We start from the raw sequence: 26338 nt of genomic DNA, 5'->3' as shown, positions 1-26338 counted from the left end.
GGACACTTTTGTCATCTGGCCACATGGCCGGCCTGCTCTAGACCAATTTCTCGACCACATCAATTCCATACACCCAGCCATCAGATTCACCATGGAAGTCGAAAAAGATGGCAAGCTACCCTTTTTGGATGTCCTAATTCAAAGGAGACCTGATGGTTCAATGAGCCACTCTGTCTACAGGAAAGCCACCCATACGGATGCCTACCTAAAACCGGATTCCCACCACCATCCATCCCAGAAGAACTCCCTCATCAAGACTCTATACCATAGAGCCCAATGCATCTCCGACCAGGAACACATTGCCAGTGAACTCAAACACGTACGCCAAGCTCTTAAGGCTAATGGTTACTCCGACTACACAATCCGCAAAGCCATCACTCCAACCATCAAGAAGGATCCTGTTGAGGAGCCTTTCAAGACCATCACCTTACCCTACATTGCTGGGGTCACAAAAAAGATATCCAAAATCCTGATTAAACACAAGATCCAGGTCCGATTCAACACATTACATAAAATCCGTGATCTGGTCCCGTCTGTAAAAGATGTGGTTCCAGACATACAGTACCCTGGCGTCTACAAACTAAGTTGCCTCTGTGGTAGCAGTTACATTGGAGAAACCAAACGACATGTCTCGGACCGCATCCGTGAACATAAAGCAGACTTGAAACACGGTAGGACAAACACCTCGGCCGTGGCAGATTACTGTTACAATTCAGTGGGCTCACATGATATTGACTTCTCCAAGACAGAGGTTCTCTGCAAGCCATCTGGCTACCATGAGAGATTCGTTCATGAGGCGATCCACATATACAAACACAGAGACAATTTCAACCGAGAAGATGGATTCTGGCTTAGCAATCATTGGAAGGACGTAATAAACTATTTCGGATCTTAACTGATTGTGTTCACGTTTACGGTGACTTTCAGACCGCGTTCCCCTCACTTGCTTTGTATTCTCCGCAGGGAATGGATTCTTTGCTTCGCTGCAAGTTTCCCCTGAACTACTTTCCCATTGACATATTTCGTTGCTTCCTCTTAGTATCTTTCACACGACGTTCAATAGTACAATGTATAATAACAAATAGTATAAAATGTATATCCCTAATACAATGTACAAAGTAATATATAGTATCGTAATTGTATAGTGAATATACAGCAGTGTGATATACATTAGGGTGGGTAGAATAATACATAGTGTAATATTACAATGTATAAGGTTTAGGGTGGTTCATAGCAATACAGTATATAATTTAACGTTGGGTTTGTCTATGGCAGTATATAGTACGGTGTAGACTCGTGTGATGTAAGAGAATAAAGTTTAGATGGAAGCATATTATAGTTTTTACGACGTATAATTGTAATGTATTACTTACTGTTAGTAACTCAGCTTATTGTAGAGTATATTTAGTATACTGATGATACTATGTAGTTTATACTTTAGTTGTTTACGTGTTGGTTTTAGTTACTGCAGCTACATACTATTAAAACTCCTTCCCTTTATTAATGCTACCCCTATTCCCCTCCCTTTGATGCTGCTAATCCTGCATAATGCATGGGCATAAGTTGTACTAATCACATACCTGCATTTCCCATAAATAAATTCCTCTTGATATGCAAATTATTTTGTCAAGGCGCCCTTTCCCCCGCTTCCTACCCAGCTTAAATATATGCTCCAAGCATGGTGCTGTTTCATTCAGACGCTGTCGCCTCGACAGACCTGGTTTTCACCTGAAGACGGCTGCTTGCGTTGTGGCCGAAACGTCGTGAGAATTATTTTATGTTTTATTTTTATTATTTTATTACTTCCCTTCTACGTGACTTTACCGAAAGAACCAAGGAGATGAATCCCTGCAGTCACGAAAGCTTTAAATCGAAATTTAAATAATATCGTTTGGTCTTTCATTTACAGATGGAGTAGGTGTGTATCAATTCAGGTTGTGAATATAAAATAATAATTTTTAAGCAGATTAACTTTGAGCCAATGTTGTTTACACACGGAGAGAACAATAGTGGGCCAATTTCGGAGCCTTGAGGACCTCCCTTAGTATTAGGGAGTAGTTTGAAAAAAAATCGATATAGTTTCTGTCCCCAAAGATACTTTGAAAATTGTCCGATTGATGTTTCTCAGATCATGCTGCGGTCTTTCAATCTGAAAGTTGGGTTGCATTGCCATCTGCTTTGATTTTACACACAGCCTTGGAATTGATTTTTACCGAGACCTGGTAGCAGTGTTGCTGTGTTGAACTTCAATACAGTAACCTGCACTGTTTTGATAATAGGCCCAAGGCTAACTGGTAGACACGTCTGGTGGCGACGTCCTTTGGCAACGCGAGCTGGCAGTGATATATTTAAAGATTAATAATGAATGTTTTAAAGTTATGGCTCCACCTGCCCCTGTAGTGTACTGGTGATTGTGCTGCCTTTATTGCAATGACAGAAATGGAAGCGGAGTCATTGGAGTGCGGTAATATAATTTTCTCGTTCACGAAGTTGCAAACTCATGTTGACCGGCCCAGGGCACACATCGCTCGCCTGTATTCAGGCCGGAACGATGCATTCATTCGTTGATTAAAATCAAATCTCCGATACCTGCATTGTGTCAGGTGTGCGATATGCAGTATTGTTCTATCACAAGCTCACGTGATGCCTGCAGACACTCCATAGCATCCATTAAGAATCTCTTCCACAGAGCTATCGGCAAGTCTACTCAGTTTCACATACTCCTGTACCACATTAGCTCCATCACTTCTGCAGCCCATGCCGCGCCCGTTTAGCTCCTTCTATCTGGCCAAACAAAAGCTGCTTGGGCATGCGGTGGCTAGGCATGCGCGCTACATGACCCAGCCAACACAGCCTCGCCTGCTGTGAGAGCTCACTGATGGGACCATGTCCAGATCTTTCAAGGATCTGTAAGCTCTTCGCACAATCCAGTCTGGTTTAGCCCAGGATGGATCGTAGAGTGGCCAGCCTGAATGTTTCGAGCTAGCTGGAGCAGGTGTTATTGTAAATGCATCCATGATCCATGTTTAAGCAAGCAAATTCTGGTCTGGTTTTGACCATCTTGGTCCTATCAGCAGTCTGCACTGCTATATGAGTCAGTCTGTGTGTCTGTGTGTGGGTGCAGCTTCAAGGCAGCTTTGTTCCCTGCCAGCGCGAGGAGGAGGAGGATGTATCCGTGGACAGCCAGCCGACCGTGCGCAACCACGACCGTCTGCTACATCGCGTGTGCGAGCACCTGGACCACGCGTTGCTGCATGGGTCCGTGAGCGTGAGAGTGTGTATCAGTGAGTGCAGTGTGTGTCCGTGAGTGTCAGTGTAACTCAGTATCTGGTGCGGTGTGTAAACATCGCCACTAGGGAGACAAAGGCGGCCGGGCGTGGTGTTGGTCACCCACCCTCTCGTGTCCTGTGCCGGCCTTAATAGGTGCTTGCTAACAGCACTTGTCCATTAAGTCTGGTATGTGTGTGTGGCCAGGTTGCAGCACATCCCTGCCGGCTACTGGCCGCTGGTCATGCACTTCACGCGCTCCGATGCGGTGGCGACGATCTCTGCCCTGCATCATGTGACCACGAGCTTGGGCCGGAGTGAGTTCCCGCGGTGTCACCCGCCAGGATCGATCACGAGCCGGCGCGTGCGGCCACTTCCACATGCGTGCTCCCCATTGTCCTGCAATTGAGAGGAAACCAGAGAACCCGGAGGAAACCCATGCAGAACAGGGGGAGAACGTACCGACTGCTCGCACACTCGCCGAGCTGTAAAGCAGACGGCTTGTAGTCATTTTACGATTAATGCACCCAGAGTGATAACTAGGGCAGCCTGCCGAGTTGGAGCTGCGAATCTCTGAAATAAGGGGCGAACATGCTACAGCTTAGCTGCATCACCACCCGGATATAAAAAAAAAAAGTTTTTTCTTTTTCAATTTGACGATATCATTTTATTTGACTGTTCACACTGGCAACAACACACGAGGGGGTTGTTGGTCAGTACCACACCCAGCTGCGTTTGTGTCTCTAGTGACAATGTTGACACATCACACAAGGTACTCATTTGAGGCTGAGTCGACCTAGGGGAGGCCAAGGATTGCTCAGATATTCGTCACCGGTGTTGGAATTAAACTTATGTCGTTGGGTTTATGATGCAGTTCACGCATCTCACTCTCTGTAGAACAGGGGGAGAACATACTAACTCCATGCAGAGAGGTTCTCAAATTAGAAATAGAACCCAGGGCCTTTTTGCTTTGAGGCCGAGTGTTATCACTGCGCCACCACCTTTCTGCCCAAGATGATGTTGCAGCATCACATTAACCTGTTATCTATGTGGTTGTCTTGATCATCAGCAATGGGTAGTCAAAATGCTGGCTGGAAGTGGACCTGACTACACCACCCTATTGTGTGCCGTGCCAGCTGTCATATGTGCTCCTTAAGAGCACTTTCCTCGAGAGTTCATTAAGGCTATAGGGGAGATCTTTATCTTGTATCTGTGTATGTGTGTGGTGTTGCAGTAGTGCAATGGTTAGCACGCTGCACTATGAAGCCGACGACCCGAATTCGATTTCCGCTCAAGGCCAAGACCAGTGACGATTATCTGAACCGGTCCTGGGCCTTCCTGGGGTCGTCTCAGCCTCATATGTGTACCTGGTAGTGCGATGTGTAAACATCGCCACTCGGGAGACAAAGCCATCCGGGTGTGGTGCTGGCCACCCACCCCCTCGTGTGCCGTGCCGGCCTTAATTTGTGCTCGTTTGCCCCAACAGTCTGTTAAAGCTATACAAGGGACCTTTATGTTTTGTGTGGTGGTGCGTTCAGGCCGCGCGTGGCTGTACCTGGCGCTGAACGAGAGCAGCCTGGAGAGCTACCTGCGTATTTTTAGTGAGAACCCGGTGCTGTTGCGTTCCCACTACAGCGGGTAACTCGCTCACTTGCACACCCACCACGCACTTCCGAGCCATGATGACATCACCAAGGCTGCCACTTGCCACTGAGTCACTGTGGCATCACCACGGCCGCGATGTGACCTTCTGCTTCTGTGCGCACCCGGCATACCGCGTCCACTATACCTCTCGCTTTGAGGCATGCGGTAAACGGCTCTGACGGGGCGCGTGCGCTGTTGTGTGCGTGTGGCGCTAGCAGGAGCGCGTTGGTGTGCAGCTCGGACCACCTCAACCTCTTCCTCACGCTCGTCTCCGGCCTCGAGTTCATTCACTTCGAGCTGGAGCTGGTGTGTGCACCCGATTGCACACACGCAAATACACACCTATTGAGGACTCGGGTCTGTCAGACACCGGCTGTTGCATCTCATCCATCGCACTGTATTCAACCACCACCACCACACCGTAGGTCACAAATACATACTCAGCCTCTCACTCACTCCTCACGCTGCACGTCACAACAGTATTCTGCTACTCGCCACACTTTTCGCTTGTTCTCTCGCACTGCTCGACTGTGGAATTCCCTCCTCCCACCATCATCATTATTCTCATCTACTTTCCCAAAGCTATTATAACTGTAATAACCTTGGTCAATTCAGGAATTGCGTTACTTTCTCATTTTTTACATCTTTAATACGAGTGCTGTGTGGCGTTTTGGGCCTTGGACCTTATGCTCAGGGGTCCCGGCTCCATTCTGATTGGCAGCAGCAGGGAAGCCTGTCATGTTCGTGGGGTTCATGGGGCCTGAACCCGTGGGAGACCGGGATCTCGTCCCTTCACGTGCAGCGCAAGCTGCTCGCGAGCATTGGCGTGGGGAACGTCTGGGACACTGCGAGCAGACCTCTTCCTTCACGTGGATGTCTCTCCACATTGCCTGTACTAAGTGCTTGTCGGCTGTTCAGCTGATGGGATGTGTAAAAATACTCGTATTTGTTAATGTGGATAAAACACGAAAAGGTGAAAGTGGACGGCAGGGTGGCGGCAGCACAGTGGTGGCTCTCGCGGCTCACAGCAAGAAGAGCGTGGGTTCGATTCCTGACTTGGGTGCCTCTGTGTGTAGAGTTTGTATGGTTTCCCCCAGTTCTGCATGAAATTCCTCAAGGTTCTCCACATTCCTCCGAAATATGCTGAGAAATCGCCTGCAAATTACCCAATTCCGGATCATGCACAGCAGCAATATCACTCCCTACTGAAAAACACGTGGCAGGACTCTCCAGAAAACGAGGCTTTCCTGCCTGAATGAACGCGTTAATGACGCAGGGGAAAACCACGTGACATGCATGCCCGCTCCTCTCGTGCGCTCGCAGGATGCGCCTTACCTGGACCTGGCAGCGTATATGCCCGATCCGTACCGCCCCGTGCTGCCCGATGACCTGCACGGCCACTCCCCGTCGTGCCGGGGCTCGTGCCGCGGCTCGTGCCAGGGCGGCTGCTCCGACAGCGCCTCCCTCGAGTCCGGGAACTCGGCGAACCTGGAGTGGGATGACTCGGCCATCGCTCCGTCTAGCGAAGGTGCCGGTGGGCGAATGCACTCCGGCAGGTTTTTGGCAGTGGCAGGACATCGGATTTCTAGCTCTCCCGCGTGCTCTCGGGTCGTTGTTGTCATTGGGTGCGATGCCCGACGTTTTGCGTCACATTTTGGGGGCTTTGAGCAGGAATTGAATTCAGTTCCTGGGGGGATTGAGTGCGTGGTGATGGTTGCGTATACAGTAATCCCTCGATTATTCGCGGTTCAAGTTTCGCGGCCTCAGTGCATCGCGGATTTTTCAAAAATATTAATCGAAAAATAAAAATTCAAAAATACCGCCATATCGGCAGCCGTATTGCGGAAAGCAGCGTTGTTTCATCGTGATGCGCGAGAGAAACGGTTTCCCAGGATGCCAGACAAAGAGAGAAACCCTCTGAGGCTTTGTACATCTTCTCTAAGCGTCTTCCCGTGTTGTATCTCGCCACTCTCGTTCACGCTGTCAACTGTGTCTCGCGTATCTTAGTGTTGTGTTCGAAATTAACTGGTGAGTGTAGAACACCATAATGCGTATCGTATGAGAGAGAGTGAATGTACTGTATAATATTAAGGTTTTATAATTACATAGATTTAAGTAAAATATATATAAAGTATAAATATACATATTTTAAACATTCTGGTACCCACACACACATATACGGAAATTCCTAGGGGGGCCAATCCTACTTCGCGGATTTTCACTTATCGCGGGAGGTTCTGGTCCCCATTAACCGCGATAAACGAGGGATCACTGTATATTTGAGTGACGGTGATTGTGTGCACGGGTGGTGTTTTAATCTGAAAAGTGCATATGGAGTGGTGCCGCCACCTGTCTGGATGTGAACGGGACATTCGGGGAACCCGGCATCATCTTATTTGTATCGAGAGATCTGATACCGATGATGCCGAGTTGAACTTGATTGCAGGAGAGTGCACAGCTTTGATAATAGACCTGGGCTGACCAAGGATCATGTGGGGGTTTTCTCTGTGTAAAATTATCGTAATTTAAATGTGTAACGCGCCCCTGCACAGTGTTCTCGCTCTCGAAAGCGACTCGGGAGTGGTGTGAGCAGGTACCACAGACGAGCGGGAAATGCAGCAGCGAGACGGTGCAAGCCAGTGCCAACAATTATCCAAGCTCTGTGTTCTTTTATATGGATGTAATGGCGGTACACTGGTGAAGCATAACACACCGGTCCTCATAAGACAGTCTGACGATGTCGCTGTTGCCCCTGAGTGAGCTGCAGTCTCTACATCAGAAGTTGCCTTCGATTCAGCAGCTGCTTTCCCATTCGAACGTGTAATGCTACGAGCCGTAATCTTTTGATGCCACCGTCCGCCATGAATTTTTTTCAGAAATGAATCGAGGAACCATTCGACCAAGTCTAGGACACCTGTCAAATCTGCCTTTGGAACACGGTGCCAATTGTCATCAGGCTGGGTGTTATACGGCAACAGACCATGAAGCTTCCTGTTTAGCCGCTCATAACATTCGTCTTCCGACTGCTTCGACATCAGGAGGACTGATTTTAACGCACACCCCGCAAAATTTTCTGACCGGGATTGTGAATCGCAAGGAAAAAAAAATTGCGAAAAATTTGCTTTTATACTGCGCACCACCGGTGCACCGCCAATACATTCAAATTTCGAGGTGTTATTGACCAATCAATGAGTGTTTACACATGGGGAGGAAACCGAAGCACTCGGAGGAAACCACACATGCGAGGGGGCAACATTGTATCCCATTTTGTGTGCGTGTAACATTTGTGTGAGCCACCAACCCTGCGCAGTTCTGATTCTCGACCAGTGCCAACGGAGGAACACGTCAACGTTTGTTCGGCAGTGGAGCAGGTGGCGGCCGTGTCGCGGTCGTGCTGATGCGGAGCGTGGTTGCGTATATTCATGCGGCGTGTGTGTGTAACACGTGTGTTGTAGATTTTGACTTCCAAGACGTTTTCGAGCCTTGCATTTGTGTCACGGACGCCACAGGTGGGACTGGCTCCACAGCCCAAACCACGCACGTACGCATACACACGCACAAAGACAGCAATCTCCCATGTCGCCTTAACATAATTTGCTGTTAGGGAGTAGCACCTACGAAGGCCGGCTCGGGACATGTAGGGTGGATGGCCAACACCACGCCCAGCTGCTTTTGCCTCTCGAGTGACGATGTTTACACATCACACCAGGTACTCATTTGAGTTTGAGTCAACCTAAGGGAGGCCCAGGACTGATTCAAATAGTCACCACTTGTGTCGGCCGTAAGCAGGGATTTAACTTGGGTCACCAGATTCGTAGTGCAGCATGCTAACTGCCGTGTCATTACTTCCCGCAACCACACATACACGAAGACAAAGATCCCCTATATAGCCTTAACAGACTGTTGGGGCAAGTGCTGTTAGCGAGCACCTATGAAGGTCAGCAGGGCACACAAGGGGGTGGGTGGCCAGCACCACGTCCGGCCGCCTTTGTCTCCCCAATGTCATAGTTTACATACCACACCAGGTACTCATTTTAGGCTGAGTCGACCTAGGGCAGGCCCAGGATCGATTCAGAGAATCGCGTTGGTGTTGGCCCTGAGCTGGAATCGAACTCGGGTCGCCAGGTTCGTAGTGCTCCGGTTAGCGCTCTGCACTTCGAACATGCACATATACACGCACGCATACTTACACATATACATGTTTGCAGCTGACGCTGCCCGTGTGTTGCACTAACATCCCCTCTGTGGCACTTTTTATTCCTTGCCAAGTCATTCGGGCGGCAGGGCGGTGGCACAGTGGAGACACTCGCGTCTCGCAGCAAGAAGCGCCTTGGTTTTATTCTCGACTTGGGTGCCTGTCTGTGTGGAGTTTGTGCGTTTTCCCCCTTTTTCTGCATGGGTTTCCTCCGGGTTCTCCACTTTCCTCCCATACCTAAAAACACCACATGTACTGTAACTGGTATTCGTCAATACGTCTGAAATCTGAATAATAACCTGCAAGTTACTCAATTGTGATGACACAGCATCAACATTGCCCACTACTGTGAAAACATGGCAGGACCCACCTGAAAACGAGCCTTGAGACCCAGTGAGGCTTTCGTGGGTAAAACGAGTGAAATAATAATCCATGCTTGTGGCTCAGAGCAGTAGAGTGAGCAGCTAGTAATCGGAAGGTTGCAAGTTCAAATCCTGGTTGGGGGTCAACTCGGCCAATTGTCATCGCTCCGGGTTTGATAAAGTTGTCCTTTAGATTATTAGAATAATAATGATAATAATACACCTCCGGTGGTGTCATATGTGTGAATGCGTGCCACCAGCAGACACCGACAGCCTTGCCGAGCCCCTGCACAGCCCCGACGCTGCGGGCATTGTGGGCACCATGGGCACCGCAGGCACCACTGCCGCCAAGCGGGAGAGAGAGGGCGGCGTTACCGCGGCCCCCCGGGGGTCGTGGCACCGGCAGAACCCCTTCTCGTCACCCAACCTCGGCTCGCGCGGCGACCCCATGGACGAGGTCGGCGGCAGAGCCATTCCGGCGAGTTCCGGCGACGCCGACCACGACCACTCCCCGCTGGAAGTCATCCGCCTGACCACCAGAAGGCGCAAGCGCCACGGCAACGGGAGGTCCCGTGGCGCGGACGGGCAGCGGCACGGCAGCGGTGGCAGCAACGCTTCGCTGCCGTCGGAGGCGGTGCTGCAGCCGGACATTGTCCTGCAGTGGGACGCGGTGAAGCGGCCAAGCAGCGCGCTGCAGCCCGACGTGATACTGCAACCGAGCGCACTGCGGCAGGCGGGCAAGGTGGGCGAGTTGGGCGGAGCCCAGGAGCCGGGTGACGAGTTGCAGCCAGACGCAGCACAGCGCGTGGACACGGAGCCGCGGCAAGTCGGCCTGGCATCGGGCAGCGAACAGCGAGGCATTAACCTGCCCGGTTTGGAAATGTCACGAGCGAAGGGTCAGGTGCAGTCAAGAAACCTGCGTCTGAAAATCGCCAATCCCCTGAATGACGACGAGGGGGCGGAGCATGTTGGGTGTGCGGGTAATGGCGACGCGGAGGAGGAGGGGGACGGAGAGCAGCATCAGAGCGTGCACGCGCTTCTCAGCTCGCACCTCTCCAGTGCGCAGAGGTACACGCTGGCCCACACGGACGAGGAGCAATGGACGCTGGGCGACGATGCCGTGGATTCGGACGGAGTACGACCCTCAGAAGATGGACATTTGGACAAACTGCACAACCACATCGAGCACAAAAGACCCTCCGGTGTGGCAAGCTCAGTTGACTGTTACGGTGAGCGGGGCTGTGGGGTGGACGATGGTAGCGCAGGAGACTGCCGTTGTCAGAATGGAAACTGTGCGCACGATTGCGGTGGCTCTATTCATCGAGACAATGTGGAGGCTGAGAATGGAACAGCTTTGACAGAGGACAGAGATGCGGATGGCGAAGACACTGAGACGGACGACGCCGCGATGGGGAGGCCGCTACAGCACCGCGCCGAGATCAGGTACCGGTGTAAAACACACTGTCGGGCCCACTTGTTTCCCAGACATGTTAGAAGAGGACATCGCCTGTAACAATCTTTTCTTGTATACGGTGCTTGTTTAAATGCCTCGACAACTCAAACAATCATCTCATTTCAAACATTCATAGGGCACCCCCATAGGCAGTTGCCCCTGTGCAACACAAGACAACTCAGAACCTAGCCTGCGAGCGGGTGTTTGTCTGACAGTGGTAGACGATGGTTGCTGCTGCTGTGTGCAATCCCAGTTGAGTAAATTGCAGGTAATTTTTTTTTTACGTTAGCAAATTCGGGACCGTGTCGTCGGCACAACGGCCTACTCATTGCCAATGATGACGCAGGCTCTTTAACGTCCACTCCAAAGAAGCAGAAGGCCCGTAGCATTTTACGGTTAGTACGCCTGCAGTATTAACCAGGGCGGCCTGCCCGGTACTCCACCGCGAACCTCTGCAACAAGCAGCTAATACTCTACCACTGCCCATCTTAAGCAAACCGTATAATCCGTAGACAAACAAATCTCTTTAGTATCTCAACAGACACAGCGCCTAGGCACTGGACAGGAGTATGAGGGGTGCCGTGTGTGCAGACAGTGAGTGATGTTATTCTGTTGGCAGCGTGGACAACAATCTGCTGCTCCTGCTCATGCTGCACGTGTTCCGGGAAGACGAAGAGCAGCTGTACAAGGTGAGAGGTCGCACTACCATGGTGGATAAGAGACGACCTCGCCTGGTAAGCAGGAGGTCGTGGGTTAAATCCCGACCTTGACGCCTATATATTTGGAGTTTGCATGTTTCTCTCTTCCCGTGGTCGAATGGATTTTTCTCTGGGTCCTTCGGTTTTTCGCTCCACTTTTAGAAACGTGCATTAAAAGTATTTGGCTGCTAGACATCTCCATATGATAAGCCAATTCGTTGAGCTATATTTTGTGGCTTCTGAAAAAGAGCTGTACAGCTCAGTGGGCCTTACCTGATAAAAAAATAAATAGTTTAGTTTTAATTTAGTTGATGTGTGCTGCCCCCGTACGCTTTGAAACAGTCTGGCCTCCGCCAGAGACAGCCTTCTTCATGGCCTAGTCTCAGCAGTGTCAGACCAGAGAACGCCAAAAGGCGAACAATACAAATACAATGCACGTATCGGGACATTTATAGCTCGGAGTGAGCAGATATATCATTGGATATTTTTGCCAGTGGTGTTTGATCATCTTAACACCTATTTTGTTGCCAGAAAAGGTGAAACCTATTCTTATTTTTTCATCAATTTGATAATGGCAAAAAGGTCCCATAGATACTCTGCCGCACCACATGTGACCTGCCAATAGGCTAACTGTTGAACCACTTGTGATGCTGCTGGATGGACATAGGCAGTGGGGGGTGGAATTTAAGGAACTCGTCCCCATTTTTTCAACTTCTACGCTGGGAGATGGAGTCGAACCGCCAACCTCTGGATTACAAGTCCAGTGTGATAACCATTGCACCGCAATGGCAGCTGCCCGCGTCTAATGCTGCAGGGGAATGGTAACCGCTGTGCTCCTCATACGTTTACCTAACCCCTCGGGGTGTCTTTCCAAGAATGATGATTCGTTTTTGATGAAGCATCCTGTATGCTGGGGCGTCTCTAGAGCGCTAAACATCACACACCGTCTCAAAACATTTGAAAGGGCACATCCAGTGGTAGCTGTCCTTGTGTGGCACAAGGTGACTTCGGTACCCGGCCTGCAGGTGGGCAGCAGTCTTCCAGAGTAGGGGGGCGACCATTTCCGCTGGGTGTAATCCCAAATTGGGAGCGGTTTGCGGTGTATTGTTCGAATTTTGCCAGCTTGGACTGTGATGCCGGCACACAGTGGCCCGGTCGTTTCCACTTGCGTCTTTAACATCCACCATGAAGCAGATGGTGCGCGTATTGCTCCAATCAATGCACCTGCAGTATTAACCGGGATGGCCTACCGGAATAAAACCACGAACCTCTGCAATAAGCGGTGAACGCACTACCGCGTCGCCACCACCACCGGCCCCGACACGGCAGGCGACTGGGGTTGGCCGTGCATCGCTACATTCACCTGGCCCGGGGCTAAGGCTGCGGGCTGATGGTCGACGGTCGTTGTTGTTGTCGCTGTGCTCATTCTGGTGAGGTTCCCCCGGGTCCCTCTCCCCTAGATGCTGAAGCTGACAACGGGGCACGCGGAGGGTGCGGTACGGTCCTTATTCGTGGTGCTCACCGACTGCCATGTCTACCTCGTGCGCAAGGGTATGCACAGCAGGGCGGTCGCGCTGTCAGAATACATCCCCACACATACAACGGTATAATGACCCCGTGTTACCGCCAATTCGATTCGCGCTTACTTTTCCAGGAACGCATTTTCAGCACTTGCCGAGGTTTGCCTGTACTGGTCTGCCTGTTCACTTTAATATTTTAAACCACCAGTTTCCCCCATGTCTCTGTATTCTTTATACAGTAGTACCTTTTCTTATTAAATGTCCTGTATTAAATTAAACTACTTATGCCTGGCCTTAGGCCCACATATTAAAAGGATTCGTCTTTGAGAAAAGACCTGGTGTCTCAATTGAACATGGCTGCTCAGGTCTCTCTCGATATGTCCTCTCTTCGTGACCAATTACACAAAATGGGCCGTGCCAGTGTCCCTCATGAGCGATGTTTTATGGGTCAACCCATTCCTTTGTTACACTCATATGGACAAAGTATTGACAATAACCCCAGCAATAATGTGATTCGACCACAGGCAGCAATGTCCTATTTGTACCGTGGTGTCCGGAACTGAAAGCAATACTCCGTGGGGTTGTACGAGTGCATCGCACAGCCTTAGCGTTGCATTTATATTCGACACTTGTCACTCCTGCACCTGAACTTTTTATGGAATTTCTTTGTTATTTCTCTGCTTTTCAAAATGCGGATGAGGACACGGGCACAATGAAGGTACAATGAGATGACACCGGATCCGGACTTACCGGTCAGATTGCCGCTGCCGCCAGCCAACAATGGAGGTCTAGGAAATGAGGGCACGGGGGGCCTCGACGCTTCTGACCAGACAGCATGAGTACCACCGCCGGCGGCTCACGGCGGTCCGCGTGCTCTGCGTTATAGGGACGGCGGAGAAGCCGTTTGTGGTGGAGAGAGCCACCCCCTACCACCAGCTGGCGGCGGTGCGCGTGGGCGTGCACGGGCAGGCGGTGCGGCTGGACGACGCCTCCCAGCGCCAGCACACTTGGATCGACACCGCCGAGCACGGCCTCACTGAGTACGTCCACCGGCGCGTGCAATTAAATCACGAGTGTCAAGTGCGTATACGTGGCGAGCGTCGTGTGTGATTACGTGCGTCGCGTGTGATTGCGTGTGCGGCCGTGTTGTGATTTTCGTGCGTGTCCATGTTGTGATTGCATGTGATTGCGTGCTCTCCCAGGTTCCTGCTGCTGTCTCTGACGGCGGCGCTGGTGCGCGGCTGCCGGGAGCCACCGTACCCACGCACCCACACGGAGACGTCCGAGACGCACCCAACCCTCATGGCCTTCGTCGCGCGCGAGACACCGTGCCCGGTGCGTGTGTGCGTGTGTGCATGTGTTGCGTGTGTTGCATGCGTTGCGGGCGTTGCGTGCATTGCGTTGTGTGTGCATGTATTCGTGCTCATGTTGTAAATGCATGCGTAACGTGTTATTGTGTACGTGAACTGGTCATGGGCCTCCCCTAGGTCGACACATCCTCAAATGAGTACCTGGTGTGGTGTGTGAACATCACCACTGGTGAGACAAAGGCGGTCGGTCTGTTCAGGCTATACGAAGGGTATTTGTTTTTGTTTGTAATGTGTTCCTGTATATGTGTAGTGAGTCCAACTGAGTCGCAGATGTTATCTTGGGAGCAACACTATTTATTCACACAACAGCACGAACACAGCACAACCTACGCTCGGGTCTCGAATGCCCATCTAACCACACTACGGCAGAACTAGACGCGGTTCGCTATCCCGGTCCGGACCACAAGCTGGGTCCCGGACCGCGTGGCTAGAGGCTTCTTCTCCCCTACGTGGATCTTCGAACACCAACACACGAAGAACCCCGATCTCCCCACGGAGCTCTCGTTATATGTCCCCGGGGCTGGGGCTGGCTCCGCCCTTAGCCCCGCCCACCTTCCAGGCTTCTCGAGCTTCTTCTCGAATGTTCCCGAGAGCCCCTCGGAACCACGTGACTGCCCCTCGGCCCCCGTCCACCGGTGCCCCCCCAGTATCGTCCGGTCACGTGACAACAGGTCAGCCAGAGTATCATGCCCCAGAGTAACCCTGGCTGGCTGACGCTTGCTCTTGCTCCCTCACTGGTAGCCGGCACCGCACACTGTTCGCGGTGCCTCCGCGCTAACCAGTGCTCACCCAACCACCGCTAATGTTGGTACTGCAGCCCGCAACGACAACATTACCGGCCATGACTTCACAAGTCCCGGCACCACACAGTGACAAGTACAGTCACTACATATGTATACATTTGTTTTTGTTAGTATGCGTGTGTGTGTATGCATGTGTCTCTGTGTGGGCTTGCCTGCATATGTGTTAATTTATTTGTATGGGGTCGTGTATATGTGTGCATGTGTGTGTGTGTCAGTGTGTGAGCATCTATAGGTAGAGGAGAGCGGTAGTGTAGCGGTTAGCGTACTGCACTTCAAACCCGGCAACCCGAGTTCAATTCCCACTCACGATTTTCTGAACCGGTCCTGGGCCTCAAAATGAGTACCAAGTGCAATGTGTAAACATCGCCACTGAGGAGACAAAGCCGGCCGGGAGTGGTGCTGGTCACCCACCCCGTCGTGTGATATGCCGGTCTTCATAGGTGCCCGCTTAACAGCACTATGCAGGGATTTTTGTATTTACATCAGAGGTCGCAATCGGGTACCCGATACCCGTACCCTACCCGATACCCGGCTACCCGTACCCGGCTGGGTATGGGTAGCCGTTTGCGACCCTGGTGCGGCCGGGTACGGGTACGGGTAGGCCGTGAGTCACTGGTGAGTAACCGTTTGTTACTCATTTCCCAACGTCTTGTCTCTTCTCACAATTAAAGTTCTTAGAATCAACCCACCCGCACCTGCAAAATGGCTTCATCCCAGAGGTCGCAATCGGGTACCCGATACCCGTACCCTACCCGATACCCGGCTACCCGTACCCGGCCGGGTATCGGGTAGGGTACCCGTACCCGGCTGGGTACGGGTACCCGTTAGCGACCCTGGTGCGGCCGGGTACGGGTAAGGAATCAAAACCCGTTTGCGACCTCCGTAACCAATATATTCATATGCACACACACACCCCTCTCACAACCCATGCACACACACAAATGCACACACACATAAATAAATAGGGCTCATAGAAATCTGAACCCGTTGTGGGTTTCTCTTAGGCATTAAATGACGGCTTTAAACAAGTCTTCACGAACAGCACTCAACCCTGACGGGTGTGTTAAGGCTACACGGGGTACCTTTGTCTTTGCAGCTGTCCGAAGTGCATGTCGCGTGCTACAGCTACGTGCACTGGGAGGAGGTGCACCAGCAGTGCGCGCCCGGCTCCGGTTGTGCCGCGGCAGGCTGCCTGCAGGCCTCACGCTGCCCCCAGGGGCCGGGCTGTGTCCCCTACAAGGAGGAGCTGCTCGTGTACCGCACGACGGGGCGCCTGGGCGGCCACACGTGGAAGCCGTGCTACCTGGTGCTCAGGTGCGTGCGTGTGGAGCAGCGTGCAGTGTACTGTGACATCTGCGGTTTTGAGGTTTCGGCATCGCTAGGTGATACAACAAGTGGGTCGCAGGCTTCGGTGCCACCGACTCTAGCGGTCGCGCTTGGCTACCGCCGATCTCCCAGTCCCTACCTCACTGCGCTGGACACGCTGTAAGGCAGTCGGGGTGATTGATCCAGCTCTCACGGATTCATTCCAGTCACTCGTTCCCTGCTACCATTGTTAGGTTGTTAGTGTTCCCGTAAACTTCACTCATTGACTCCCACACCCGTGGTGTTGCTAACCAGACTGTGTCATCCAAACTGTGTTCAACTGCTACACTGCTGGTCGCAACAACACTCACTTACTCAACCACTTTGCCGCACACTCACTGCAGGTCATAACAACACACTCACTCTCCCCACCCACCCACCCACTCACCCACCCACTCGCCCCATACTGCAGGTCACCTCACTCCTTTCTCTACTTCTTCCCTCGCACTGCTCAACTCTGGAATTCCCTCTCCCATAGCCTTTTTTTCCCCAGCTCTTACAATTGTAGTGAGTCCAACTGAGGCGCAGACATTATTCTTTCTGAGGCAACATATTTATTGTAACACGTATATACAAAGGGGTAACTGCCCCTTTACCAGATACAGCCTGGGGTGGTGACTACCCAGCTAACTACACTATACGTAGGAGTTACAGCTACGAAGGGTCGGACCCTCACTCGTGTCCCCGGCCACGTGTTGATGCCTTGTAGGACGTAGAACTTCCAGCTTGTAGACGTGGAGCTTCCAGCTTGTAGAACGAAGCGACCCCGATCCCTCTCAGGGACCCACCTCATATCCTCCCGGGTCGGGGCTGGCTCCGCCCAGGTCCCGCCCGCCTTCGCGAGCGTTCGAGCTCCCTCTCGATCCCCTTCGAGAGCTCTCCCTGGACACGTGATCAACCCCCCCCCCCCCACCTGGGGCCTTCTCTGGGGACACTCCAGATCACGTGTCTACGGGGTCAACCAGAGTGCCATGGCCCGGGGCAACCCTGTCCCCGGGCTGACACTCTCCCGCTCCCCCTTGTGGGAGCCCGCACTGCACGCCATGCGTGGTGCCCGCGCTATCCCAACGCTCACCAAGCCCCGCTAGGGCTGGTACTACACCCACCTACGATGACGGTGCATCGCACGCCACGGCCGTCCCGGGCCGGCACCATACAGTGACATCCGCGATGTCACTACACCGTTATAACCTCACTCATTTCAAGAAATGTGTGACACTCATGTCTTATATCTAGTACAACTTTGATAGTGCTGTTTGTTGCTGCCTGCCTGATATGTTGGGCCTTTGGGTCTGTGCTCAGCAACTGTGTTAAAAAAATTAAATGAGGTGAACAGGAGATAGCAGTACATCAAGTAGGTTGTGCAGACTGTTCGGTGCCATCGCACTAATGTGTGGCTCACTCTATCGTATGGCTCTCTTGTGGCTCACTCTCTTGTGGCTCACTATCTCGTGTGTGGGTCATTCTCTCTCGTTTGGCTCTCTCTCGTGTGACTCTCTTGCTTGTCCACGTATGTTAAATGTGCTCTCTGGCATTGTTTTTGTTTCCAGCAGTGGCATCTTGTACCAGTACGAAGACAGCACGGGCGTGACACCAATCATGTCTCTCAGCATGAGGTGAAACACTAATTCAGAAACACTGAATGTGCAGCACAAGTGCAGCGCACATGCAGCACCAGTCATCATAAAGGTCAAAGTCAGAGTGACGTACCACTCAGATGAGCATTAAGGCATTGGTACTGATCACATGTTTACAGCCCTGCTGGGCCAGTGGTGAAATTCTGCATTACTATGGCGAGGGGAGAGTTTCACCATAGAACCAAGGTTCACTTCCACACAGAGTGGCACTCGCGTTATCATCTCCGCCATGTGCGATCAGCGTAGCCACCTTTTCCACCGCAGACCGATCCCGCGCGCACTTCCCTGCGCTGAGTCTCCAGTCACGAAGGCAGTGCCCCACTGGCCCTCAGCACAAATTGACTCCTGCAAACCCACACACTCGGGCGCCATTCCCCACCCCCCCCCCCCCCCGGACTATTCGGCTCAAACCTATTAGGCAGTGGCAGCGGAGTCCCTGGCTCTCGGATGGAATTGTGTGACCGGCCCCCCCCCCCCCCCCGTTGTGCTGTGTGGTGGTTGCGCAGCGGAGGTGGGTGTGGCGGTTGCCTGCGCGTGCGCGACGCCGAGCAGCCACACAGCTTCCAGGTGCTGCTCACGGGGCGACCGCCCCTGCGCCTGGCCGCACGCTCCGAGCCCAGCGTCTCCCATTGGCTGCAGGCCATCTGCCAGGCTGTGTCGCACGGGGTGAGCGTGCGCTCGTCAGCTACGTGCGCCGACCGTGCGTGCCAGCTGTGGGTCTGTGTGTGTGTGAGCGAGTGTGTGCTGTTCGTTCGAATGTTGTTCACTAACAGCACTTGTCCCAACAGTGTGTTAAGGCTAGATGGGGGATTTTGTCTTTGCTATTCGTATGTTCTCAGTGTGTGCATGTGGGTGTGAGAGGGGTGCGCGCATGCGTGCATGTGTGCGCGCATGGTTTGTGCAAGAGGATTGTGTGTGCACGGTGTGTCCGCTCGTGTGTGTGTGTGTGGGGGGGGAGTGATAGTGTCGTGGTTATTACCTTTCACTGTGACCCCGGTGACCCGAGTTCAATTCCCGCTCACAGCCAACACCAGTGACGATTATCTGAACTGATTCTGGGTCTACCTTGGGTCGACTCGGCCTCAATGAGTACCTGGTGCGGTGTGTAAAAATCATCACTTGGGAGACAAAGGCGTCCAGGGATGGTGCTGGCCATCCGCCCACTCGCATGCTGTGCCGGCCTTCATAGGTGCTCGCTATAAACGAAAGATTTGTATTATACCAGCTGAGGCCCACTGAGCTATATCATTCATTTTCACAAGCGACCTGGCCACAAATGATAGTTTAATCAAGTAGCTTATCATTTGTATGTTTATGGCAGCCTTCGCTCGGCAGATGGGTGGAGGTCGCGATTTGCTGAGGAGATGGAGTCTGCTTCAATTGCCCGCGATCACAAATCGCTCTTTAATTCCATAAAAAAGTAACCTGCAGCGCCACACCTGTTACCATCATTATGGGAAAGAAAGGTGATCTAATCTCCGATCCCCAGGAACAGGTTTGCAGATTTGCTGAACATTTCTGTGAGGTTCTGGAGGAGGGGAAATCCTGTAAAACAACGTGGGACAAAGTGGGGATGAACTTGCCGAGGCTGTGGTGCATGAAGTATTGAATGGCTGTCTGAGGTGCCATCTGTTGCGGAAGTACTGAAGGCACCGGGCAGAGATGATCTCCCAAGCGAAATGCTGAGGGAGGCTGGCAACATTCTGGACCAGCGGATGAGTTCCGCAGGATTGGAAGGATGCCCTGGTGGTCCCCCTCTTTAAGAAGGGGGACCGCACAGACTGTAACAACTACAGGGGCATCTCACTCCTCGGTGTGCAGGAAAAAGTCCTGGCAAGGATTATTCAACATCGCCTTGCTAGGCACTCTGAGGAGAGGCTTGCGGGGCCCCAATGCAGTTTCAGGAAAGGGCGGTCCTGCACAAATGCCATATTTTCTGTCTGTCTGTTACAGCAGATGTGTAGGGAATTCCAACAAGACCTACATCTCTGCGTTATTGACCTGGTCAAGGCTTAGGATACCATCAGTAGGCCTGGGCTCTGGGTTGTTCTTCGTGCTTTCAGAGTCCCTGACCCTCGACTCACAATCATTAAGGATCTTCATGATTGTGAGCCGGCCCAGATAAGACTACGTGGCCGGGAGTCGGAGCCATTTCCTGTACACATTGGGGTGCGACAGGGATGTCCTCTGGCTCCCACATTATTTTACATCTATTTCGACCACATAGTTCGTAAAGCCTTCAATCGCTGTACCGGAGGAATTTCTATCTGGCACAGATACACTGGGAGGCTGATCGATGCCCGGGTGCGGTCAAGGGATGGCTCCCTATTGCTCAACCATGTTATGTATGTCGATGATCTTGTAATTGTTGCTCACTCAGAGAAAGAGTTGGAGGCGCTGCTGCTGAACCTGGAGCTTGCCACTAAGAGGTGGGGACTTACCGTCAGCCCCACCAAAACTAAGCACCTGCCTGGGTATTTTGTACCATCGGACACTCCACCCCCACAACTCCCAATTGTCGATAGGGCAGTTGTGGAGAGAGTGGAGAGTTTCCCATACCTGGGCAGTGTGCTCATGACCGGCTCCGGTATGACAGCAGAGGTCTCACTCCGAATCAGTCGAGCGGCAATATCTTTTCATCGGTTGCGTAACGCTGTGTGGAAGCTACCTGGTCTGTCGCTCCGCACGAAGCTTCAGGTCTTCTCGGCCACAGTCATTCCCTTCCTCCTCTACGCTTGCGAAACATGGACCCCCCTAATGGAACATCTTTGCCAGTTAGAAACATTTAGGCTAGCCTGCCTATGATCCATGCTGGGTGTAACCAGACTGGATTGTATGAGGAGCTCACAAATCCTTGAAAGATCTAGACAAAGTCCAATCGGTGAACTCCAAAAGCTGTTTAGGCATGCTTTGGCTGGGTCCTGTAGCCCGCATGCCCAGCCACCGCATGCCTAAACAGCTTTTGTTCGGCGAGATCGAGGGGGCTAAACGGGCGCGGCACAGGCTAGAGAAGAGATTGAGTGATGTTGTATAGGAGGATGTTGAGCTGAGTGGACTGGCCGATGACTGGTACCAGCGGTGTCAAGATCGGCCTCTGGAGGAGGCTCGTGAAGAACGCTACTGGGCAGTTGGATGCAGTCGCCCTCCAACAACAATGGAGGGCGGAAGAGCGACGCTCACAACAACGAGCGGAGCGCCGTGTGGCTAAAGCACAGCAGGTTGGCACAGTAGGGGGCACAGGTGGTGCATCAGCCAGTCATCTCAGTCAGTCAACCTGTGGCATCTTGGTCTGCCCCGTGACCTCCTGCCAGTGGGCGTACGATATTTTACGTGGCCTCAACGTGCACATAGCCTGGCACAAGCGTCGTGGTGATGTCACTGCCACTTCGTGGCGAATGGCGGTTGTTGTTGTTAGGTGTGCGTGCGTGTGCTCGCTGTGCTGGTGGTGACACGGTGGCGTGTGTGCGTAGGTGTGCGTGCGTGTGCTCTCTGTGCTGGTGGTGACGTTGTGGCGTGTGTGTACGTGCGTGTGTAGGTCTGCGTGCATGTGCCCGCTGTGCTGGTAGTGACACGGTGGCATGTGTGTGCGTGCGTAGGTGTGCGTGCGTGTGCCCGCTGTGCCTGGCGTGCTGCTGCTCACGCGGAACGACCTCTTCCTGTGCCACGAGGACGCGGAGACGCGGTTCATCCGCTCCCTGGGCAGGCTCCCACTGCCGTGCATCGTGCGCGCACGGACACACGACATGCGCCACGCGTGCTCACTGGTACACTCATTCATACCTAGATACATGCATTCACAAAGACAAAGATCCCCAGTATAGATGTAATGCGATAAACGGGGTACTTACCTGCACTAGCAGACATCCAACAGTAGGGTGAGATGTGTGGGCCACCAAGGTTCACCAAACCCCAAGAGGGGGGCTGGGATAAGATTCCAGGTCCCTCTGGAACTCTCTGGAAGGGAGGCGTGGCCAGGGGCGTCGGGACCCTGGCAGGTGTATAAAAGCCGGACCCTTGACCCGGGTTCGGCAGTGTTCCTCAAGCCGAAGACTGAAGACCGGCTTCGAGTAGGACCCTGAGACCCCCAGGACCCGCGATCCTTGTAAGGGCCGGGACTGAGTGGGCCAGTGGCCGGGACCTGAGGACCTTGGCTGGGTCGGGTCAGGATAGTCTCCCCTAGGGCCCCTAACCGGAGGGTTGAGTGCAGAGTGGTCCCCAGTGTGAGGAGGCACGATAGCCCAGAGGCCATACCTCTCCAGGTAGTGGGTGTAAGGGGCCGTTACCCCTTTGTGTTAGAGACCCTGTACACTAGTGTTGTTAAATAAAAGTGTCGCCTCAACTACCGGCTCCCCCTCGTCCTTGGGCTCACTACATAACCATAAAAGATTGTCGGGGAAAGTGATGATCACGAGTACCTCTGTGTACACACAGTGTGCACGCGCTGGGTTAATTTCATGCGCTCTCCGTGTGTGTGCACACGTGTGAGTGGCGCAGGTGAGGGAAGGCGCAGACTCGCAGTGCGTCCTCGGCTGGGACCTCAGCTTCAGTTGCGACTCGGAGCTGCGCAGATTCCTCTCCGGCCTGGCTCTCGCCTGGGAATCGATTTTCCAGGCAAGTTTGCACGCGCGGCCAGAGTGGAAATCGCAACCATCGTTTTTTGCTTGCAAGCGCTTCGCGTGCCTTAGCTTCCCAGGCCTGGGGGCCGTCGGCACGCACAATGATGGCTGTCCCTGTGAATCTCTAAACGGCTGTGAACGTAATGTGGTGGGGGCATACGTGCGGATTCTATTCAACTGTGTGTTATAATCTCGATAAACTCTAAAACAACGGACAAGCCTTTGGCATACGGCACTCGTGGTGGCGGTTGCTTGGAGGATTGATTCCATGTTGGGAAGCGACAACTTACTCAACTTGTATCTAACATTGAGATCCGAATGAGCCGAAGATTTCCTGTCCTGCCTCCTTTTGGGATCCCAATGACGGGCAAATCAAGGGAAAGTCTCCCTCCAGGGGATCATGGGAGCAGCCAGTGAGTGTAGCTGTGTGAGGATAGCAGCGGGTTGCTTATTGTGTCAACACAGCAGCGACAGATACGTGGCTACCAGTCGTGTCCATGCACAGTGTTGTATTCAGAGTCCGAGTGAGTTCCTGAAGAAATGAGAATGTATGCATTGGTGCTCATCTCCTGTTGACGGCGCTGCAGCATATTCATAGGACAACCACAGTTGACTTCCCCTAAAACAAGATCCCTCATAATGGGCGGTGGTGGTGGTGGCTACGCTGCCTGGAATCCAGCGTTGTGGAGGCAGCAGCGAGGGTTCTGGATCACACAGAGATGGGTGGGCAATGAGGAGGAGCCGTACCCTGGCTCACCAGGGAATGGCAGTACAGGAAAGTGTGGATTCCACTTGTTCCATCTGTACGCGATATAAAGTTTTGCCCTCTCACACGTATGGGTTTTTCCCGTGTTTCCTCCCACCTGTATAAACATTAATAATGATTTGTTACTAATACTAAAACAAGATCCCTCATGCTCTGATAGTGTGTTGTCTTTGAACTGTGCGCCTTTTGGCGTCATCTGGTCGAACACCATATGAGACTAGGCTCTAAGGAAAGCTGTCTCTGGTGTGGACCAATGAGTTTCAAGGACAATGCATAAATTATGAGAGTGTTGTTTTTGTTTGCATTTTGACTGCAAGTATTGTGGTTAATGTAAGCATGGTTCCTTGAAAAAGGTGTCAGTTTTGTTGCCAGAAAAAAGGGGAAAAACCCTATTAGTATATTTTGGTACTGGCAAAGGAGGCCTCATGATGAAATTAATGATTTGGCCAATACCATCTTTTAATACATGGAGGAGCACAGAGCTTGGGCAATTGTTGGTCATGCCAAATCCTTAGGGTGTGGCTGCTGCTGCTGCCTTCCCACTCATTTGTGATTCCTTCTCCTGGCGCCTCCAAATGATCACCTGTCTCTCTACGAGAGCGAGGAGCGAATACATGCGGTGGCAATGCGGCGTTTCCAGTTGACATTTTATTTATCATTAACTCGGATTTGAACTCGCAGACCATTTGAACGTGCACCACTCGCTCTGTCGCCGAGCCACTCGACTGACTGGACTGAGTAATTGTTTAATTCGTGCATCCAAGGGTGGCACTGGGGAACGATGTGGGCCCCCTGGTGCACGCATTATTAACTCGGCCCTCATTATTCACGATCCATCGTTAAATTCTGAGTTGGGACACCTCCATGATGTGGCCCCAGTTATGTCGTGCAAAGCCGTCTGTTGCCCAATCTACGTGGTGCACAAGGGGTAACAGCAACTGGCCGATTGTTATTGTGTCGCCTCTCGCCGGTGAGTCCAATATCTACGCGTAATGCATACTATTTGGTTGTTTTTATAACCCAAAATATGAGCACATCTCAAGACACCCTAAACCATGCGATAGATGTCTCGGTGGCCCTCTAGGATGGTGGCAGGGTGGCGGTGCAGTGGTGACACACCAAAAATCACCTGGGTTCGATGCCTGACTTTGGGTGCCTTTCTGTGTGTGGAGATTGTATTCTCTCCCTCTTGTTCTGCATGGGTTTCCTCCGTGTTCTCCAGTTTCCTTCCATAGCTAAAAAAAAAAAACAGGCAATGTTGTAACCGGTATTGGCCGAAAACACATTCCAATCCTGAAAAATTACCTGCAGATCATCACCTAGTTGGGATCACACGGCAGCAGCCGCAACATTGCCCCCGACTGAGAACACCTGGCAGGACTCGGCAGCGAGGCCTTCCTGGATTAACCAGGGGAGGAACGACATTGATAACAATAACAACGGGCCCCAGATATGCATGCTGAACAGGGTACGGCCGCTCTGCATCTCTGTGTCTTTGTGCAGGTGCCGCTGCCGCAAGAAGTGCAGAGGGACGGGAACTAGAGCCGCTCCGAGTGGGAGCGACATAACAATACATGCTGACACGCACACATACATATATACACACAGTGTAACGCTCGTGGACTCCCTGTGTCTATACATGCATATGCACCGGTACGTTACTGCGCACACTAAAATGCACATTTATGGTAAAGTGCGTGGAATATGCATGGATGCCCACAAACATGCATACGCACGCATGTGGCGAGGTATGAATGCGAGTTTACACACACCGCGTGGTGGTATTTAACAAGTGTGTTCTTGTTTTTTTCATGTTTCTGCAAAGCCAACTCGAACAAGGTATACGTTTTTGTTTAATGAAATAAAGTTCAAAGACTGAAAAAGCTAAACCGTGTGCAGTACGTTCATGCGAGAAATGAACGTATGAAAAAGCTAAACCACCGATGCCTTCTATACCAACAAAACACAAACGCAGATCATTCTCACTCCACATCTCAACTAGGCCACGTGTAATGGTCTGGCCAAATTTATTTAATAAGGACCCTCCACCACCCAATACGGCCATACGAATTGAGGAACAATCCTCGCAAACTCGATGATTGAATTCATGACGTTTCGCTTGGGACTGCGCCGAGCATCATCCTGGGTGTAGGAATGTAAATATTGTCTCCGAAGACGTATGACGTGTTAAACCTATTCACTCGTGAATCCACAAACACTGCCCCCACAGACCATCACTTGCTCAAACACAAAAGGGCCACTGACTGTCACTGGACCCGCACAAACACGGCACCCGCCGTTAGCATTGGTGGTGTCACAGTCGCTGAACTATTCGCACTGCGTGGGGCTTTGTCGCGAGGGATCAGCGTTATTAATAGTTATAGTTCAATAAAATGTAATCTCATTGTTCTTTGGGTCTTTCGGTGAAGCCACATAGATAGAAAAATTAAAAAATATCACGACGTTTCGATCGCAACACAAGCAATCGTCATCAGGTGAAAAAATATAGCAGGAGAGCTGCTGAAGCAGGATGTTATATAGGTTTGAGATGGAGGTAGCCCAAGGGTAAGTGGGCGGGGCTAGAGATGGAATTTGCATGTAAATGTAAGAAAACCGGTTGCCACTGCCACATCGAGGAAAAC

The 26338-nt window shown here is 52.0% G+C and overlaps 1 protein-coding gene across 9 annotated transcripts in view; it reads left to right on the top strand.

The window, feature by feature from the left end:
* Positions 1-25585, top strand: part of PLEKHM2 (pleckstrin homology and RUN domain containing M2) — a 36107-nt gene extending 10522 nt beyond the window's left edge. The window contains exons 2-18 of one of the 9 annotated variants that reach the window (XM_078609323.1): positions 3125-3258; positions 3475-3584; positions 4806-4905; positions 5130-5217; positions 6235-6445; positions 8367-8420; positions 9729-10911; positions 11541-11610; positions 13080-13170; positions 14026-14179; positions 14342-14474; positions 16409-16626; positions 18228-18293; positions 18821-18980; positions 21911-22078; positions 22809-22925; positions 25200-25585. In XM_078609323.1, the coding sequence (XP_078465449.1) occupies positions 3125-3258; positions 3475-3584; positions 4806-4905; positions 5130-5217; positions 6235-6445; positions 8367-8420; positions 9729-10911; positions 11541-11610; positions 13080-13170; positions 14026-14179; positions 14342-14474; positions 16409-16626; positions 18228-18293; positions 18821-18980; positions 21911-22078; positions 22809-22925; positions 25200-25238 (3096 nt within the window). In that variant the 3' untranslated portion in view covers positions 25239-25585. Of the gene's footprint in view, positions 1-3124; positions 3259-3474; positions 3585-4805; positions 4906-5129; positions 5218-6234; positions 6446-8366; positions 8421-9728; positions 10912-11540; positions 11611-13079; positions 13171-14025; positions 14180-14341; positions 14475-16408; positions 16627-18227; positions 18294-18820; positions 18981-21910; positions 22079-22808; positions 22926-25199 lie in introns of those variants that run through there. The other 8 variants (XM_078609325.1, XM_078609324.1, XM_078609326.1 and 5 more) reach the window with 8 other exon arrangements.
* The last annotated feature ends 753 nt before the right edge of the window (positions 25586-26338 follow it).

This window comes from Lampetra planeri, chromosome 31 (assembly GCF_965212315.1).
Source record: "Lampetra planeri chromosome 31, kcLamPlan1.2.h2, whole genome shotgun sequence".
Classification (NCBI taxonomy): Eukaryota; Metazoa; Chordata; class Hyperoartia; order Petromyzontiformes; family Petromyzontidae; genus Lampetra; species Lampetra planeri.
This window is presented reverse-complemented; position numbering and strand designations above follow the sequence as displayed.